Source organism: Ambystoma mexicanum, chromosome 1p (assembly GCF_040938575.1).
Source record: "Ambystoma mexicanum isolate Mex_15411 chromosome 1p, UKY_AmexF1_1, whole genome shotgun sequence".
In the NCBI taxonomy this organism is placed as follows: Eukaryota; Metazoa; Chordata; class Amphibia; order Caudata; family Ambystomatidae; genus Ambystoma; species Ambystoma mexicanum.
Genome location: NC_090921.1, coordinates 93,955,543 through 93,975,377, shown reverse-complemented (window position 1 = coordinate 93,975,377; position 19,835 = coordinate 93,955,543). Strand labels below are relative to the sequence as shown.

General features: G+C 44.8%; 1 protein-coding gene across 8 annotated transcripts in view; it reads left to right on the top strand.

Moving 5' to 3' along the window:
• The window catches only part of MINK1 (misshapen like kinase 1), a 2,066,166-nt gene that overhangs the window by 657,424 nt on the left and 1,388,907 nt on the right, over nucleotides 1-19,835 (top strand). For all 8 annotated transcript variants that reach the window (XM_069644001.1, XM_069644014.1, XM_069644008.1 and 5 more), the window contains exon 3: nucleotides 11,375-11,431. In XM_069644001.1, the coding sequence (XP_069500102.1) occupies nucleotides 11,375-11,431 (57 nt within the window). The remainder of the gene's footprint in view (nucleotides 1-11,374; nucleotides 11,432-19,835) is intronic.

Genomic DNA, 19,835 nt, shown 5'->3' with positions numbered 1-19,835 from the left:
TTTTCTCAACTTTACACCTGTTGGGATCAACAACTTGCATGCCCGAATAATATTGCATCCAAAGCCGCATTATCATTGAACTTTGATTTAGAGGATATTATTTATTAGATATTCCGCTCGGCTCCACAATAGCCCTGGGGCCTGACGGTCTGTCGAATATTATGCTAAAAACCAATTCTACACATTGGGCGAAGATTTTATATCAAATCTTTATAGAAGTAATAAAGTCTGGCATCATTCCTCCATCATGGAGCAAATCAATAATAGTACAATAATAGTACAATAATAGTACAAATCTTCAAAAAGGGCAATAGACAACTGCCACAGAACTACCGCCCAATTGCGTTGCTGGATATCCCTGGCAAATTGTTTGTGCGTATAATCTCAGTCAAATCCGCATTTAAAACACATGCAGCTCCCAATAAGCAGCCTATATACATGGCATATGTCGACTTTCAGGTGGCTTTTTATTCAATTTCTAGGAATTTATTACTAACCACATTGAGAAATGCTGGATGCTCTCCTTCTTTTTTGTCTCTTGTACCTCAGCTGCACTTGCAAACAACCATCCAGGTGAGATTGACATTAGATGGGGAAACTATCTTCTCCCATAAAAACTCAGCTAGGACTAAAGCAGGGATGTGTTCTAGCATTAACTCTCTTCAATTTATTTGTAGCAGACACGTTTAACACCGTTGCCACTGTTATTTCTGACCTACAATGCCTTGACACTGCATCTTTTGCTTGGATTTTTTATGCAGACAACCTTGTTTTGTTATCAAAGACACAGTGAGGGCTGCAAAACGTATTATCTGCTTTGGAGCTGTATGTAGAAAAAAAGTTGCTGCAGGTTAATGTTTCAAAGATAAACATTTTATGTTGTACACCTCGTCGCGGAACCATAGCAAATTCAGAAAACTGGCCTTTGAATGGTGAGAAACTTGAAGTGGTTGATGAATACAAGTATTTGGGGATCAGCATTAATAACCACACTTCTGATCTATCCTATCTGTAAGAACAAATTCAAAAACTCTAAATGTCCTTATTGCAAGCTTGCTTAATTAAAGCATGATATGCTACATTTTCATATCTCCCCATCATATTGTTTTACATTCAAAAAGCCTCTGCTATTGTACTAGATGTAGCACAAACCAAACCTTCTAAACCTGAATCCTTTTGGTCTAAACTTGAAGGCACAGATTGGAAGGCTGTTCGTGGTCTACCAAAAAGCCTCCCAATTTGTGTTTTGAGATGCGAACTGGGAATTCCTTCCTTGTGTGCAATGTGTAGTTGGACAATATGTGCATTATACAGAAAGTGCATCATGGGTGACAAACCTGATACTCTTCTAGGTACATTATCAGGGTACATCCTTAATTCAGCCCATATATATTTGCTCGTGAATGGAGAACTCATGCCATTTTTCTACTGACTGAAGCTAACATTACCGTAGATTTGTTGATTGCAAATCCCACCCTGGCAAAGAACAAATTATTGCAAAATGATTGGATAAGTACCCTTGAAAAATGCAAAACATACAAGAGTTTCCAATATCATCATCCTTTTATAGAGAAGACATTTCGGACTCCAGAAACCCATCTCCTAAAATCCTCTGCTCCTAATTTCAGAAATACATTTTTGCGCTACCGTCTCAATCTTTGTAATTCCAGGTATATGCAAGCAAGTCGTGGTCAAAGCCCCAAAAATGACATATGCAGTTTCTGTTCAGAGGAGAATCAATCGGAAACTCTGCAGCACACACTGACAGTGTCCTGCAGTGATGACCCAACAGAACATGTATCTGAAACAATTTTTTAATGTATATAGAAATCTGACAGCACAAGGTCTCTGGTTGACACTATTTCAGATGAACTTAGTAAGAGTATAGATTGCAATTGTTAGATTTATACATTCTTTGCCACTTGAATAGACTCTGAAATTGTAACTAAGAGAGAGATGTAGTTCTTTCCTTTATTCTCCTCCTCTTTCCTTCTGATTATTGTGATGCTGAGCCGTTCTGATATACCTGAAAAATATATAGCATGTTGCTTTGATAACATCGGCTTCACTAGGCTTAACATGACCGGAGGATTTAATAACAGCGCAATTGATGCTCAAAACTGATAATTTAAGCTTATGTTCTTTATTTGAGTTATATTTAATAAAATGCGCCAAGGGTCTACACAGTTCTACCCCCCTCCTACCCGCTATGTGAGCTGGAGATTAAGGCTGGCAGATTCCCCTCAGACATTTGTTGGTGTTTGGATTACTCTACTTGCATGGGAGGCCTTGGTTATGGGGCATCCAGGGAAACTGTAGGGCTCCTCTGAGGACAGCACAGATCTGATCACAGCGTTCGGTCAAGGATAGTCCCCAGCACCAAGTCCTCCTCTGGCTCCTCAAATGGCAGGCCCAGCTAGCTTCTAGATTTCTCATTCTCTGTCTCCCATGCAAGGTTTAAGGCCTTGGTAGCTCTCCTTGTCTCTCTGCTAGTTGTTACTCGCAGGAGTCCAGAAGTAGACTACTTCCAGGAATAGAGTGGAAAACTCAAGCCAAAATTCCCTAGCGGATTTGAAACTGATCTCTTATAGGGCCGTTAACATAATTCCCATGATACGGACTGGCAAGCTCTCTCCCTCTCCCCAACACACCCACTGCCTGCTGATAGGACAAGGAGTTGGGGGGTGTGGATGATGGAGGCTGAGGGAGGAGAAAGATTAATCATACCAAAATGACAGGTGGGTCTACCCTTTTCAGTGTCCTTAAAATCTTACAACATGGAAGCTAACTTAGTTTTTTGGATAAATGTAGGCAGGTATATATTTTTGAGTTCTATATTTTATGGTGAGTCAAAAAAAACAAATCTTATTTCGGCACCCCCTTCCTTTGAGGAGCTACTGTTTTTTTTATTTGCTCATGAGCCGAAATAGTTAAGAGTGGGAAATTGAATCTTGAACAGTCAGATTTCTATCACCTCACCAACTTTCCATTTCCTTGGAATTATGAGAAAGACTGAATCATAATTTTCCTCATAACTCATTGTATACATCACACATTTCCTATTTACATGTTACCAGCGGGTCCTTCTTATCCTCTTTTAATAGGAGTCTGGGATGAGCTCGCTGGGACACACGATTCTCTTTTTAAGGAAAATGTAATCCTATGTTAATCATCCATTGCTTTGCATGTGCCCCTCCGTTGCATATGCAGCCCCGCCTTTTTTTGAGTTTGGTTTCTCTTCTGTAACCTGACACGAACGTCTATCAGCAGGTTCTGTTTCTACAGTGTTTGAAGATCCATTAGTGGCTCTGAAGGCCATTTCTTGAGGTTGAGTCTGCCCTAGAAGGGTCCTTACTGTTGGCCACTTATGCACAGTTAATAGGGAGGCCTGACCTTAAAGGTAATTTCTCCTGGCCGCCTTACCTAACCCTCCACAATTCTGATCTAATTCGTAATATTTCTTTTTCATTTAACTGAAACCCAGGCCTGCTTTCCCCTAGAGGGCCACAACCAAAGGCCTTAAGTTTGCAGTTTCATTTTATTGGAAAGACACGACCTGCCTCCATACTTCTCAAAGTACAGCTTTTAAATCGACAAGATGTGTTTACATGTAACATTTAGCATTGGATCTGGGTATGTTGTTTATAATACAATCTTCCTTTAGATACTGTTTGGACAGATATAATTTCACTTTTGGTATTATTCACACATAGGCCACAGTTACATAGAAACCAGTGTTCATAGTTACACAAAACGAAATGATCATTTCCCTTTAAATGTTGTCTTTTTATATGATGTAAATAAGTCGTTTTATTATGAGCAAATGCAAAATGCTTGACTTCACTTTTTCTGGATCACCTTCTTATGCTTGTTAGGGAGAATTCTCAGAAATGTGCTTATTCCCTTCACCTTAGAGACTCCCAGCAACTTGCCTGGATTTTGATGACTTGATTTCTTTCCTGGAGAGAGTGTGAGCCCTTTTTCCCACTCTCTCATGTATTTTGATGTGTGTTTTACTCTTGTGTTCTTTGATTATGGAGTTTTAGATAACTCCATAGGCATCATCTTTTCATTATGGTGTCACACAGCACCTTTAGTGCAGTGTCACAGGGATGTCCTTTGGACTTCCCAAGGTTTAAATACCTTCTCTGGGGTGAACTACTGTTCCCAGAGAATGTAAAGTTAAATTGACTTTACTAATCTTTTTAAATTCATAGACCCAGCACACACTATCTTCCTATAGAGTGCTGGAGGGGTTACTTAGTGTCCTCTAGGTCTAAACACTCTTGTAGCTGTCAAAAGCTACCCTTTCCTATTGAAATGGCTGGTGGCAGTGGTTTTATAACGAACTACCATGATTTGTCCCGACCGCGAACACCGGTAGCTAAAAATCGGGGCCGCCATGTTTTTCTCTGTAAAAACAGACACCAGTCATCTTTTTCTGCCATTTCTTTGTCGAAAGGTCCTTCTGGTGTTTAACTCTGCACGCCAAACCAGGTTTGGTCCTTTTGTTCGTGAGCCTTTGGCGGGCTTCATGACTGAAGTCCGCCCTTGGTGTCTGAGTGTCTGGGGTGGGCAGGAAGTGAGGGAGGTGCCCTAAACTCCCTGTGCTCGGTCTCCTAGGACCTCTAGCGTGATTGGCTGGCTGAATGTCCGGAAAGGACAGCCACCCTGCTAGGTGAGTGGCAGCTAGGCTGGAATGAGTGGGAGAAAACTGTTTAAAAGGCGAGTCTCCAGGACTGGAAGGCAGAGTCGACCACTGGAATGAAAGAACCGAAGACGATCTGAAAGAGGACGTTTGCTGCAACCACTGGACTGTTTGCCCGGTGAAGCCCTGCTGCAAATCCGAATTGTCAGAACTCTATTCGACAGAGTGGCTCCTTCAAGGACGGCTTCTTCCTTCGAGTTGGTGGGACCAATCAGCTCAGACACCTGGATACCATTCTCAATGCTGGTTAAGGTTTAGCTAGGGAGAGGGAAACCAGTTTGTCTTGAAGCAACGGCTACTTGAACCCAAGTGACTCCATTTAGTTTGCTCCGATGGCGATCCCGTGCAGGGCAGGAGCCCCCCAACATCCTCCCTCTTGTCCCCACGACTGAGGCTCAGGAACAGCGAGATATGCAGGAACTGGCAGCAACCAGCGTCTTAAGCTGCATCTTTTTGCTTCACATTAAGGTACTGTGCCATCCGGTTGAGAGAGCCTAACTCTCGCGGTGAAAGTTTGTGAAACTTTCCCAACTTGCAGGCCTAATCCGCTTATGACCCAGCATATCATTCTTTTTCGTCTAAACTAAACTAATTCTGAGAACTTTTACAAAGACTTCTCCGTTTGTTACCAGAACTGATCTGTCCTCTCCAAGAACACTAGACTATTGACTTTGGCCTGGCCTATTGCATTGAACGGACCCTCCTGGTACACTGAACCTTTGCATTGCCTAACAGAAGTGTTTTCTAATCCATTGTTTGTTTGTTTGTTTGTTTGTTTATTTTATTTGTATGGCGCTCCAAACCCAGAGGTAGAAGGGCGCTTAAGAATTTGGTTACAGAGTTGAGAAGTATCTGTGTGTTGCATACTTTGTACAGGTTTATAATATATACATATATATATACAGTGGTCAATAAACAGAACATATGCAGTACGTACAATATACAATTTTCAGAATAAATACAGTGTCTAAACCAGTATCCGCACGGGTCTAGAGTTAGTGGTGTTATTCTTTGTTTAGCAGCCAGCTGATGACCTGCTTCCTAAAGATCTGGAAGGATTCGACAGTTTTGATGTTAAGCGGAAGGGAGTTCCAGAGTTGGGGGGCAAGCACTGTGAAGCTTACCCCTCCAGCTCTTTTTAGGTGGAACCTGGGCACTAGTAGGCAAAGAGTGTTGGAGGATCTGGTGAATCTGGTGGCAGGTTTCAGGTTGAGTTTATTAGCTAGATAAGGTGGTGCTAGGTGATTGAGGGCTTTGTACGTGAGGCAGATGATTTTTAGATCAATTTTTTGGCGTATGGAACGCCATTTGAAGGCTTTCCTAGTGGCAGAGATATGCTCTTGTCTGGGAGTGTTGAGGGCTGCGCGCAAGGCGTTATTTTGTATTACCTGCAATTTATTGAGTACGGATTGATTAGCGCCTAGGTACAGGCTGTTACAGTAATCCAGTTTGGATTGTATTAGGGCCCTGGCAAGGGTGAGGCAGCTGTTGGGTGATAGGAAGGGTCTGCTGGCCCTAATGAGCTTGCCGGTATAGGCAGCGGCTGAGGCGGTCATATTGGTGTGTTTGCTAAGGTTGGTGTTGGCATCTAGATAGAAGCCAAGGGTTTTTACGCTTTTGGCTATGGGAATGGAATGACCATCGATGGTGATGTTATTATAGCTAGGGTCAAGTTTAGTTAGAGTGTTGGGGGAACCGACAATTAGGAGCTCTGTCTTCTCATCATTCAGGCAGAGACCATGGGAGGCCATCCATGCCTGAATGATGGAGAATATTTTGTTGATCCGGGCGGAGTCTTCTTGGTAATTACCAGAGATAGTGAGGAGTATCTGGGTGTCATCTGCGTAGTTTGTGTAGGTGACACCCAGATGGTCCAGTTGGTCAAATAGAGGCTTTGTAAATATGTTGTACAAAGTTGGGGATACACAGGAACCTTGTGGGACCCCGCATGTGATGGGGATGGGGTCTGCTGCAGCTGTAGTGGAAAAGACTCGTATGGTTCTGTTAGCCAGGAAGGATTGTATCCATGTGATGGCAGGGGAGGAGAAGTGGGCTGCGGTGGCAAGGTGATTACAGAGGACCTCATGGCTGACCAGGTCAAAGGCCGCTGAGAGGTCTAGGAGGAGTAGGATTGCGGCATTGCCTTTGTCTTTAATTTCATCAATCTGGCTTTTGAGATCAACAAGGGCGGTTTCAGTTCCGTGTTGAGGTCTGAAGCCAGATTGACGTATTCCTAGCAGTTGGTTGGATTCTAGGTATTCCTGAATTTGGATGTAGGCGACTCTGTCCAGGATTTTCAGTAGGAAGGGGACTGTGGTGATGGGCCTGTAGTTTGTGGGTGTGGCCGGGTCGAGGGATTGTTTTTTCAGGAGAGGGAGAACCCATGATTGTTTTAAGTTGCTGGGGATAGAGCTATTGGTGAAGGATAGGTTGATGAGTTTGGTGATGAAGGGGGAGAGCTCTCTGGCTGCATCTTTTATGATTTGAGCCGGGCAGCTGTCTCCTTTACAGTTAGAGGGTTTCAGGGAGGTGATGATTTTCTGAACTTCCGGGATGGTGACTTTTTTGAACGAGAAGCCTGCGCTAGTGTTAGGTGTGGGTAGGCTAAGGTTGGTGACATTGTTGTTGAAGAGTTGTTGCCGTTGGTTATCGATTTTAGTTTGGAGTCCTAAAATTTTATTGTTGAGGGCGTTCTGGATGTTGGTGCACCAGGATTTGTCTTTCAGGCAGGTTTCCGGGGGCGAAATAGGGTTTTCTAGTTCCTTCAGAATTTTGAATAATTCTTTAGTGGAGGATCCTGCCTGAGTGATCCTGGTGTTGTAAGTAACTTTTTTGGTCCGGATTATCTCGCTTTTGTAATGTGAGGATAAGTTAGTGAGGTTGGATTTGTTTTCCGCAGTGGGGTTAGTCTTCCAGGTGTGGTGAGCCTTAGCTTTCTTTTTCCTAAGTAGTTTGAGCTCAGGGGTGTACCACGAGTTCAGATGAGCTTTGGGTTTAGCTTTGCGTATTTTCAAGGGGAAACGGTGTCCATTGCTTTGGCCATGGAATCATTGAAGGTGTCAATCAGCAGGTTTAAGTCAGCGTTAGCTGGGAGAGCATTGAGGGTAGGTAAGACCAGTGGTAGTAGGGCTTCAGCAGTGATGTTGCGTTTATTCCTGGTGGGGCATGCTGGTGCCCTGGGGTGCTTATTGGGCAGTACCTGATTGGTGTTAACCTCAAGGGGGATCATGTGGTGATCGGTCCATGCCAGAGGTTGGGGGTCTTTGCAGGTTGTGTTGCAATTGTGGGTTGCTACCCAATCAAGGGTTCTGCCTTTTTGGTGGGTAGGGAGTACAATGAGTTGAGTGAGACCATGATCGGTTAGGACATTGGCTAGGGATGCAGCAGGTGCATCGTTTGGGTCTTGGTAGCCGAGGTTGAAGTCTCCGAGGATCATGATTTGTGCTGTTGGTTTGGAAATTTTGGTGATTAGGGATGTGATGTCTTCTTCGAAGGTCCCAGGGGGACCTGGGGGTCTATATATGAGGTGGATGGTTATTGTGGTTGTGGGGGAGGTTTGTAGTTTGGTTGTGAGTAACTCGCAGGATGTGAATGCGACTGTGTCGGTTGGTCTAAGGCCAAACTTATATCTTTCTATTCCAATTGAAAGTAGTTGAAGTGCCATTTGGCTCCTTTTTCAGGGGAGCACAAACTGCCCCAACAACTTAGTTTGTTACTGTAGTATATTGGTGTTTCATATTAAGTTGATTTCTACTAGTGAATGTTTACTAAATGATTCTGTAAATAAATGTATAAGTATTTTCTTACCAAGAAACCTTGAGTGTAAGTGTCTACTTGAACCACTGTGATTGTGATACTTCTGTGTAACTTCAACTACTGCTGACATTCCCTCTTGGGATAAGCCTGGCTGCTCAGCCCGCTACCAAAAAGTAGTGGTACAGACTTATACAAAAGGTTGGTTTTTGATTGCACCTGTAGTCCTAATTGTATGTGGTGTTCCCAGAGGGTACTGCCTGCAATTCTGCTTAACAGTGCTGTATAGAAGTCAATGAGCTGCATTACAAGTTTGCCGGTCCGGAAACAAGGGTGCCAGTAAGCTCACTGGCACCCTTGTTTCCGGACCGGCAAACTACCACCAGTCTGTCTACAGGAGCTGCAGTGCCCGACAGGTCTGACCGCTGCAGGGCGCAGAGGCCATGGTAAGCAGTCTCTTCACGGGAGTCCCTATAGGACTCTATGGGAATGGGGATTAACAATTTACCAGCACCTGACTTCTCGGCCGCCAGACTCTGAATGTGTCAGTGGCACCAGGAGGTCAGGCGGCAGTAAATTATTCTGATTCTTACCGCAACCAGCTGGTAGTGCCCAATTTCACATCCTGCTATTTGTCCCTTCAAGTTGAAATTGTAACTTTTCATATTTTAGGACAACAGCATTTTCAGCCACACAGGTCTTATTTTTCCATGCACCGGGCACATTCAGTTATTTTAAGCTCTCAGGCAGATTTGTCTTCACTTGAGCGAATGTCCATTGTACTAGAGTTGAAATAGGCCAGTTTCTTTTAATTTCACTAGGCCTTATGTCGGAAATAAAACTTTTGTACTGGCTTTTATATTTCATTTTGTATTTTTATATTACTGGGACTCTACTTCAGCCAGCTTCACTCTCACAATAGGTGCCTAGCATTGCCTCTCAATCTCAGTATTTTCACCCCACAGTTTTAAGGCTGATCCCAGGCCCAAGACCAAGGACCACTTCTCACCATCCCTCATCACTTCACTGGCTCCCACTAGACACTGTTCTTCCAAGTCTTGTGCAACATTTACTGGGGCTATAGGGGGGGTTTCGGGCCAGGCTACATACAATGACCCTCACCAAGCACTGCCCCTCGTCCCCCTGGGATCTTTAGATCAACAAGTTCCTTTGCACCAACCTCAACCTAATATAGGAAAAATAAATTGGCAAGCAGATCTTTGAACACTGCAGCTGCTTCCTTATGGAGCAGTTGCCCCTTTTTATTATGATTTCTGTACAATCTCTGACAATTAAGGAAAATGCTAGTGGCAATTATTTTCCAGCTCCCTGCGCAGTTAACAGGCCTCCTGGCAGCATCTGTCATGATGCTTAATCCTCTGTACACAAGTTAACCTCTACTGGGTTCTGAACAGGCAGTACTGGGCTCCCACTGCAACATTTGACATTCTGTTCCATGGTACTTGTCTTGTTGCACTTCCCCATACTTCCAGATGTTCACCGCCCCTCTTACCCACCACCTCACCTCTCTCCCCACTCACCCCCTCTTTCCTCTTGGGGCTCTGCAAAGCGGCTATGCTCCTAGTTGGCACTGATTGAAATAAAAACAAGTTTAATAAATATAGCTGCATTCAGCCACAACTAAAGATCACAAGCATGACAGTTCTGGCTTCACTGCATCTTTATCTTGGACGCTGATATTCATCCTTTGAGGAACCGGTTGTTGTACTCTGCAAAACGCAAAAATCCAAGTCATGCACTCCCGACTGTAAACGGATTCTTAATTTTCACACGAAGATGAGGTTGTGCTGTGATTTAGGTGCTGCCTATTGACCAGATGTGCTTGTGGTTGATGTGATATGGCATTTGTAACGCGCCTATACACAAGTGTTTTAAGGCGCGGTGAGGTAAGGAAGGGGGAACAGAGGGAGGAGAGAGACAGCGATCTTACTAGGCCAAGTGACATTGAGATCGCGCAAATGCAGGGGAAGGGTGAGGTGAAAAGTGCCAGGGGAAAGGGGAGGGGGCAGTGCTGTACATGGGATCAAAACAATAACCAGAAGTGTGGCCAGTAGGTGGCAGGTGCAAGGGTAAGTGCAGGTAGGGGCACTGTAGGGGTTACATATACAGACCTAAGTGCAAGGGTTGCAGGGGAGGCAGTGCGGGTGTGAAACTAGGCAGTCAGTAATCTGGGCCCGAAATCTGAGGGTAGCCAGGTGACAAATGCAGTATCAGACATGAAATCAGCCGGGGAGATGAAGAGATAAGGCAGAAGCAAAGAGGAAGGTCTTAAGGTGCTTCCAGAACCGGAGATGGTTATCCTCAAGTTTCAGAGAGGCAGGGAGGCTGTTCCAGAGGGAGGCCCCAGCCGAAGAAAGAGATCTTCCACCAACTCATTGCTTGGAGAAGTGACTGACCCTGAGGAAGTTGGAGGAGCGAGGAGCTACAGTAGGAAGGTATTTACGAAGCGAGAGTTGGAGGTATTGGGGGTCCAGGCCCGAAGGCCTTGTGGACAAAGCAGAGGGTCTTGAACTCAATCCTTGCAGCCACTGAGAGCCAATGCAGAGTTTTCAGTGCTGGAGAGATACAATCCCTGGGCTTGAGGCCAAGGACAAGTCTTGCATTCTTGTTCTGGATGAGTTGCAGAGGGTGGAGAGTAGAAGCAGGCAGATTTAGAAAGAGGCTGTTGCAGTAGTCCAGCCTAGAGCCAACCAGAGCTCTAGAGACAGTGAGTTTTTCAGCCAACTCCCCTCTCCCTATCCACAGCAGGCGTTTTCCTACTATAGCGTGCATTTCCCACTTGTTGGTGAAGGGGTGGAGGAAGTCTTGTTTGTTCTCGGTCAGTTCATGGGAGAGCGGGGAGCGTTTTTTTCGTTATACCAGATGTGTAACACTGTTTCTTCTCTCTTGCAGGGGCGCCATGTTAAAACCGGGCAGCTGGCAGCAATTAAAGTCATGGATGTCACTGAGGTACAGTAGATGGTGAATGGATGCTTATTGTGTTCACATGCTATCCCAACCCTATACTCAAAGGTCATTGCTGCAGGGCCATTGGAATAGACAGCAGCTTGGCAGGGCTATCTGAATGCATCCTTACAGTATGAGGGACAGTTTGTATATTGTTGTGGGTGTTTGCAGATATATAAATTCATTTCATTTGTCAAACGTTTTATATCTGAGCATTGAAACGGTACTGAAATGTTTGAATAACATCCTTTACCTTGAAAATAATGAATTATTCCCTTAATCCATAGCAAAGTGGCTCCAGCTCTTTAAAGTATCCCCATGCTCTGTGATGCTGAAGTTGCCACGCATCTGTGACGTCAATGGCTCATAAACCTGGAGAGAGATGGCCACTGCTTATGTCCTAATGCAGCCATTAATATGTCGGAGGTCTGCAACTTGTGGCTCTCGCAATGTTTTGGACTCTGATGGTCTGGAACACTAAAGGTTGCAGGCCTCTGTAATCAGTGAACGTTAGTCAAATTGTAGGTAATGTCTGGCTCACTTTTCAATATTGCATGCTTCACTTCTGGGGTATGCTTCTGTTTGAGTGGAAACTATGTACTGTTTTGGTTTGGTTTTGCTAATTCGAGTTTTTCCAGTTCTGACAATGTGAGGTTAATCCTTCTACCCTTCCCTTCCATCTTTAAATTTGTGATTTGGTTCTTATTAATTGGGTACATACCTCTGTCTCTTTACCTCCAATCTAGTTTCTATGTACGCAGTGAGAAATGACTCCACAAGGGTACGATGCAGGAGTATGTGGTTGCGACTCTGCCACATGCATACTGAAACCCAGATGAGCACTCTTGCTTCTTGGACAGTGTATGTTATATTTCAATAAGGATTTATATAGCAAGATCTAAATTGTTTGTTTGGTGTGCAGGGCCTTTCTGCATCCTCGGGCCTTGTCCTCCCACACCAAATCCCCCTCACCCCCCATCTTCTGTCTACACTCAGCACTTGCCTTGTCTAACCCTCCCCCTGGAGGCTCGCACTTGCCCTTCATTGTACTTCACCTGTTGCTCAACCATGGGCACCACAGCACCTACCCCATTCCCCCTCCTTTCTGCACTTGCACATTCTGAACACTCACAAGGGATAGTAGGTGCCCCCCCACCCACTGTATTTCATTTTTCTTTTTGTATTTAATTTGTATTCCTTGTTTAATTGTTTCATATCCCCTTGTCCCCTTCCTATGCCCTGTGGGTGCTTTGTAACAGATTTTACTTCCTGTATAAGTGCTTTACAAGCAAACAATAAATAAACACCAGAGCGCTGGACAAGCAGGGGGGAGGATTGGAAGACAGATCATACTGAATTAATTACATGTATGTAGTAGCTTACAACTTGAAAAGTTAACCCATATGTAGGATGGCAAGTTGTTACCTTATTAAGCTAAGTCATCTTCTTGAAGCCTTTATGATCTTTCAAACTGGCAGAGATGAAATTAGACTTTTGGGGGAAAAACGAAATAATTTGACTGTTTAATTGTCTTGTTTTTTCAAAACACTAATTTCTTTTTTTTCTTTATCATTCGGCTAACAAGCAACCTTTAAGAAAATTTAAAAATTCATTCATGCACACTTCTTAAAACATCAATACATTTTTTAAAAGGCAAAACATTTTACAGTACCATTTGATAAAAACTAATTAAACAATTTATTTCACATAATTTACAGAGAAGTCTAACACGTACTAATAAAAACCTACTGCAAAATTACCACAAATGTGAGTATAAATCCATCTCTCTTCGGCAACTGCAATAACGTCACCTTGGCTAAGATTTACCAACCTAGGGAAACCCACGACTGCTATCCAACCCATGGTTATGGATTCATCTGAAAATCTCTTCCAAAAATAATCTACTTCAACTCGAGCCCCCATAGAGGAAAAATTACGAAAATAGCTCTCATGCTGAGAAATCAATTAAAGACATTCCACCATCATATGTCTGATTGTTTCCACCTCATTCTTCTCTGTACCACATTTCCTCTCTGTTTGGTCAATTATATTATATCTCAGAAGAATTTATTTTGTCAAATTGAGGGTCCAACAGAACCTAAGAAATTAATTTCTCACAGAGCAACTAGGTTACACAGACAAAAATGGTGCCACCACTCCCTGTTTCTGTTGGTCTGACCACAAATATGATAAGGAAGAGTAACCATGCATTAATTCAATGGTATTAATCCAAGCCCAGGTTCTCAAACGTGTCTTAGTGTACTGTGGTCTTAATTGTAGTCCCTCCCAATTAAAACCTATGTCTTGCAAGATACCCTCACACTCTTTCCCAAAAGCGAAGGGGGGGAATGACAATTTCTCTCTAAAGAAACGTACATGGTCGATAAAATATCATCATAGAGTGTGTTATCTTCAGCATATAATATTTTGCGATAAATGTTGAGAAAATTCCACATACCCCTTGATCTTCAAGATTGGACACCCAATTCGTACCCAATATCCATCGAAGGTGAATTAGGGACATTAAACGGCTTCCTCTGAATTAGCGCCCCCAAAGCTTGAGTAGTCATACATTTCTATACTATAAAGTAATTTGGGTATAATTTTACCCTGGTAAAATGTAAAGGCCTGGAGTATTGTAAACTTCCCGTACTTTCCATCTACGTTTTTGATTTGGTTTATTAAACCGGTGGTTCTCTGAATATAATGCGCCCTTGTATCCGCCTTGGGGGATTTAACCGTTATATAAAAGCCCAATACACAATGGCATTCCCTCCACCCACCAAGACAATGGGACGACGTTCCTTTTTCTTTTATTTCTAATTACCTCTGTCTTGGTTGGGTTAATACGATTATTTATCTTGGAGTATGAGATGAATGCGTCCGTTTCTGCAAACCCCTGTGTATCTGCTCAAACACAAGAAAATCGTCGGCATAAGCAATCCACTAAGTGTTGGTTATTCAGCCTGGGCGATGCAAATGCACCTTTCTCCAATATCTCTCACAAATCTGATGTATATACATTAAAAATACAGGGGGCTAAAATGCATCCTGGTCTAACTCCAGAGATGATTGATATTGGTTGTGTTGCTTCCCCCAGTATGTTAAGTCTTACCTTTATATTTGTTCTATCCTGCACAGCAACAAGAAGTCTTTAAAAGCCCGACAGTGATATTCCAGCTAGCCAGCTTCCACCCTAAAAGATTTCAGTCGTCAACCATATCGAATGCTGCCGTGAAGTCTATGCCTGCCACATAAGTGGCATCAACTTTCCCCATGAGAGCTAAGTTTTGGACATATCTCAATAATAGGCCATTAAGATTGGTACTATAATTCTTACGGAAGCCGGTCTGCCATTTTTGAATGCGACCAACTCTGGTTGACCAGGCCTCCATATGTTTCAATAGCAAGATCGCAAAGACCTTGCTATAGGCATCTAAAACAGAGATAGGTCTATAATTGGATGGGCTCTTCCGATCCCCTCTCTTAAAAAGTGGGAGTTTACCAACTAACAGGAAAACTCTGATCTTTAAAAATTTGACAAAGGTTAAAATGGTTGACAAAGTAACTGCATTATACTTAAAAAAAAAAAGGTTTGAAAGTCCATGTGGCCCCTGGCCCTCTAGATTTGCTACTATTTTTTATAATGGCAAACACCTCATCAAACTCAATAGAGAGTTGCCAATTTTCACCTGTTTATCTAACTGTATAGGGGAAGGACCACTGATGAGTTCTGCCCACATTTATCCTCATAATAAGTGATCCATTGTTGATCCCCAATAGGGTTTCATTGCAAATCTCACCAGGTTGTTAATGAGATGCCGCAAATATGTAGCATCAGATTTACATAAAGATACCGGCATCATTTTGTAAAAGCAGTTACTCCTACGTCCCGTCACCTTTCCTCCATACTTATGGGACATCTCTCCGTCCTGTGGGACGGGACCGGAGCACTTTGTAAAAAGCATCCAAAATGTTTCCAAAAATGTGTCCTTCCTCTCTTGTGCGGGGCCCGGCACACGGCCGTAACCCCGCCCACCTTGGTTCCGCCACGCGTATCGCCCATCAGTCCTTTTCTCTGCTCGATCGGGGCCGGACGCACTTGCATCCTCAGAAGATTTTCTTCCCTTTTTTCCTCTCTGGCTCTCGCTAGCGTTCGTTTCCTAGTCTGTCTATGTCTTTCAATTTAGACTTTCCAGATTGTTCATCATGTCACCGTCGCTTCGCGAGGGCTGATCCCGATCCTCTTCATTTAGAGTGTTTGGGTCCGGAACACCGTTGGGACTCCTGTTTTTACTGTGACTCCCTTTCGGTCCAGGCACTTCAGCGATGGTTGGAGCGGTGGGAGGAGGTGTTCTGACGAACTCCTCCTTCGCATTTTCAGGCGTTCATCGACGAGAAGAAGAAACGCCCGGTAAATTCTTTATTTTTCAGAGCACCCCGGCCGGGGGATACCTTTCCGGGTTCCTCTCTGTCCGGGAGGGGCGTTGATCGCTCCGTCACCGGGGTTTGCCCTGAGATGCCCGTTGGGCCTAATAATTCTACCAGAATTTTCTACGAGGGTCTCCGTAAGGGGCCTGTGAACACCGGAGTACACTCCGAGGCCCCTCCTGTGGGGGCTGTTTGTAGACCCAGTTCTAGTGAATCGTGGGGTACCGGAGCTCGCTCTGAGGCTGGTTACCGAACGGATGTTCGAGACCCGTGCAGATAAGGCTGTTACCGGGCCTGGGTCCGAGGTCCCTCGTTCAGAGGTTAAAGCTACCAACAGTTCTGAGAGGCCGGACAAGACTTTGTCGGTGAAGGTTGTTTCTCACTGTTCCTGCTCTTGCGGCGACACCAGATCTGTTGAGGGGGCAAAGAAGGAAAATTCTTCTTATACCGGCAGCGCTGAGGTCCTTCCTTCGAAGGCTAATTTGGTTATTGGTATGTCTCAGAAACATTCCAGGCCTCATAGTACCGGCTCTGCCGAGGTTCCTTATGTTAAGGCTAAAGTTAAGACCCCTGATCCATCGACGGGGATACCTGCCTCACTTCCTCACGTGCTGCATTTCCCCTCAGGTGATGACAAAATGGCGCCCGTTCCCACCACAACTGCGGCATCCATTCTGAATGCTACCCCTACAACTCCGCCATCGGCCTCAGGTGTAGGGCTGGGTTCTGGGCCTTGTGCGCATCCTTATCGGTCAGTTTATGACCGGAACGCTCGGATGCCCCTTACGCACAATGTTTTGTTGGCTGCGGGGTGGGCACCTTTGGTTGATCTGGCCATCCATATATGGGAGTGGGCCATACTTCATGGTGTCTTGCTGCTTGCGGTGTACATCCCGGGCCAGCTGAATGTCACAGCGGATGCCCTCAGCCGGCTGTCAGTGCTCAGATACGAGTGGGAATTGAAGGCGGAGGTCCTCTCATGGATTTTCTCGCATCGGGGCACACCGGAGGTGGACCTCTTCACTACGGCGGTAAACAAGAAGCTTCCTCAGTATGCCTCCAGAGGTGGGCTGAGAGCCTCCTCTCTGGGGGATGCTCTCGAGATTCCATGGCACAACATGAGAGCTTACGCCTTCCCGCCTTTGCCTCTAGTTCATCGAGCAATTTGGAAGCTGAAGAACTCTGTGAACTGTTCCCTTCTGCTCATGGCCCCGTGGTGGCCGGCCAGCTTTTGGTTCTCAGAACCTCAACACCTGTCGATGTTTCCGCTGATCAGGTTACCAGTAACCCCAGATCTTCTTCATCAAGGAGAACAACAGATGTGTCACCCCTCCCCACAATCTCTCAGCTTGGCGGCATGGTGCCTGAGTTCAAGTCTTTAGATCATCTGAATTTGTCTACGGATAACATGCGTATTATCCAGGCAGCCAGGAAACCCTCGACCAGATCCCAATACAGGAGTAAAAGGCTCAGGTTCTGTCGTTGGTGTTTGGAAAAGCAGTTGGATCCAAGGGTGGCTACGATTGACACGGTGCTGTCCTTCGTGTCCTCCCTAGCAGAGTCGTGTGTTCACGTTCTGTCATGCAGAACTTACCTTTCAGCGTTTCCGCTTATCTTGCTACAGACCAATGCTCTTATTCTCTGAGTAACCCAGTGGTTAAGAGGCATTTGGCAGGCTTGACACGCCTCTACCCTCGGGTACGTAGTCCGCACCCGCTGTGGGACCTAAATGTAGCCCTGACGGCGCTGTGTCATAAACCTTTTGAACTCATGGCCACGGTGGACCTCAAGTACCTATCCTGGAAAGTGTCCTTTCTGGTCGATGTTAGGTCTGCAAGGAGAGTGAGTGAGCTCCAGACCTTGTCGGTGGAGCATCCTTTCTTAGTCTTTCACAAGGACAAGGTAGTCCTACGGACAAACCCGGCCTTTCTACCGAAGGCGGTAACTGAATTCCATCTGAATCAGTCGATCTCCCTACCGGTCCTTTTTCCGAACCCTGCCTCAAGGGACTGAAAGGGTTCTACACTGTCTAGATGTCAGAAGAGCTCTTAAGTTCTACCTCGACAGGACCTCTGAGCTTAGGAGTTCTTCTCAAATTTGTGACCTTCGGTAACCCTCAGGGTAAGCAGGCGTCTAAGGCGACTATTTTGCGGTGGATCGCCGCCTGCATGACGGAGTCTTTCACCGTCCAAGGGCTGAAACCTCCTAAGGGTATTCATGCACACCTGGTGCGGGGCAAGGCAGCCGCGGTTGATTTTCAGAAATATGCCCCTGGGAGTCCATTGCGAGGGCAGCTACTTGGGCCTCCCCATCTGCTTTTGTAAGCATTATTGTCTTGACATGAGCTCAAGAGCTGATGCTCAGTTTGGTCAGGCTGTGCTGAAGAACCTGTTTCAGTAAGGGGGTATTTTCATTCCATCCCAAGGAGTGCTTGGGAATCTCCCATAAGTATGGAGGAAAGGGGACGGGACGTAGGAGTATAACCAGGTTACTCAACGTAGTGACCACCTTACTCCTAGTCCATAGTCCCCTTTCCTCCGTACGCCCGCCCGCCGTCCCCTCTAATAAGGTTCCTCTGTTATTGCTAATAGGTCTGTGACCTGGCGATAGAAATGGACAGATGGGCGATGCGCGGGGCGGAGCCAAGGTGGGCGGGGTTGCAGCCGTGTGCCGGGCCCCGCGCAAGAAAGAGAGGAAGGACACATTTTTGGAAACATTTTGGATGCTGTTTACAAAGTGCTCCGGTCCCGTCCCACAGGACGGAGAGATGTCCCATAAGTATGGAGGAAAGGGGACTATGGACTAGGAGTAAGGTGGTCACAACGGTGAGTAACCTGGTTATTTTTATGCCATCTGCTCCAATTTTGCACCTTTAATCTCATGCACTTAAGTCAAAAGATCACTATACTGTTCACATTTTATTTCCTTGATTTTTCCCATACCATGAGGTCAAACTGGTGAACAGGTTTGACGGGGCCAGATTTGAATTTTAATTCAGCCTTGATTAAAATATCCCCTAAAAGAGTACCAAAGTGATTTGGATTAAATGTTTCCATCTTTCAATGCAAGGATGAAGAGGCCAATAGCTCAGCCGCCCTCTTATTCATGAGACGCTTTGTGATGGTTCCATGTGATTCTATTTGCCCCTTGGTTGGCTGTGATTGCAGGCAAAGTCTGACCTACATCCTTATCTAAGGGAATTTCGAACTCTGCTGCTAACATATCATGATCACTCCATTCACTCAGGATCACTTTAAAGAATAAACATATATGAAACAGACGCTCATCAACAATTATGTAGTCTAAAATAGAGCCCCTAGGCCAGGTAATTTGACTCAGTAAATCTCCCCAAGTTGCCCAATTTAACCAAAAAGACCAAGAGATTCCAAACTTTCTAACCATCTTTTGCCATGTTTTATTTTTAACAAGGAAGGGATCGGCCCTGCCATAACCGAACTACTAACATTTTTGAAGCAGAAAGAATTCTAATTTCCACCCAAAATTATCGAATCATCAATCCAAGTGGAAGACCAATTGGATAGAAGCTCAACCACATCCTTTAGTATGGACTCCAATTTACATGCTAGATAATACCAATAGATGTTAAACAGTAGGATCCTCCTTTCCATTTCGCTGTCCATTGTGGTTATTTGGACTGCAAGTAAAGTTCTATTCCCTTTTGATGGTCTATGGTGACCCCTGAGCCTCATTTTATCAAAGTTACAAGGCCCCCCTGTGGCTCTCCCTTTGGCGGCATTTTCTGCAGTGGAGAACATTCTTACGTACCCATCCACAACCGGCACCTCACTAACCAAATCTCTTATGTGAAAATATGTATGCAATGTTTTAAATATTTACCTAGAATCGGGTTACTGAATAGATGATTATGACCACAACTATTCCAAGATAAGATGGTTAAATTACGTGATTCTTTAACAATGCCTCGGTTGTGGCTGCACGTCACCCTTACGTGCAG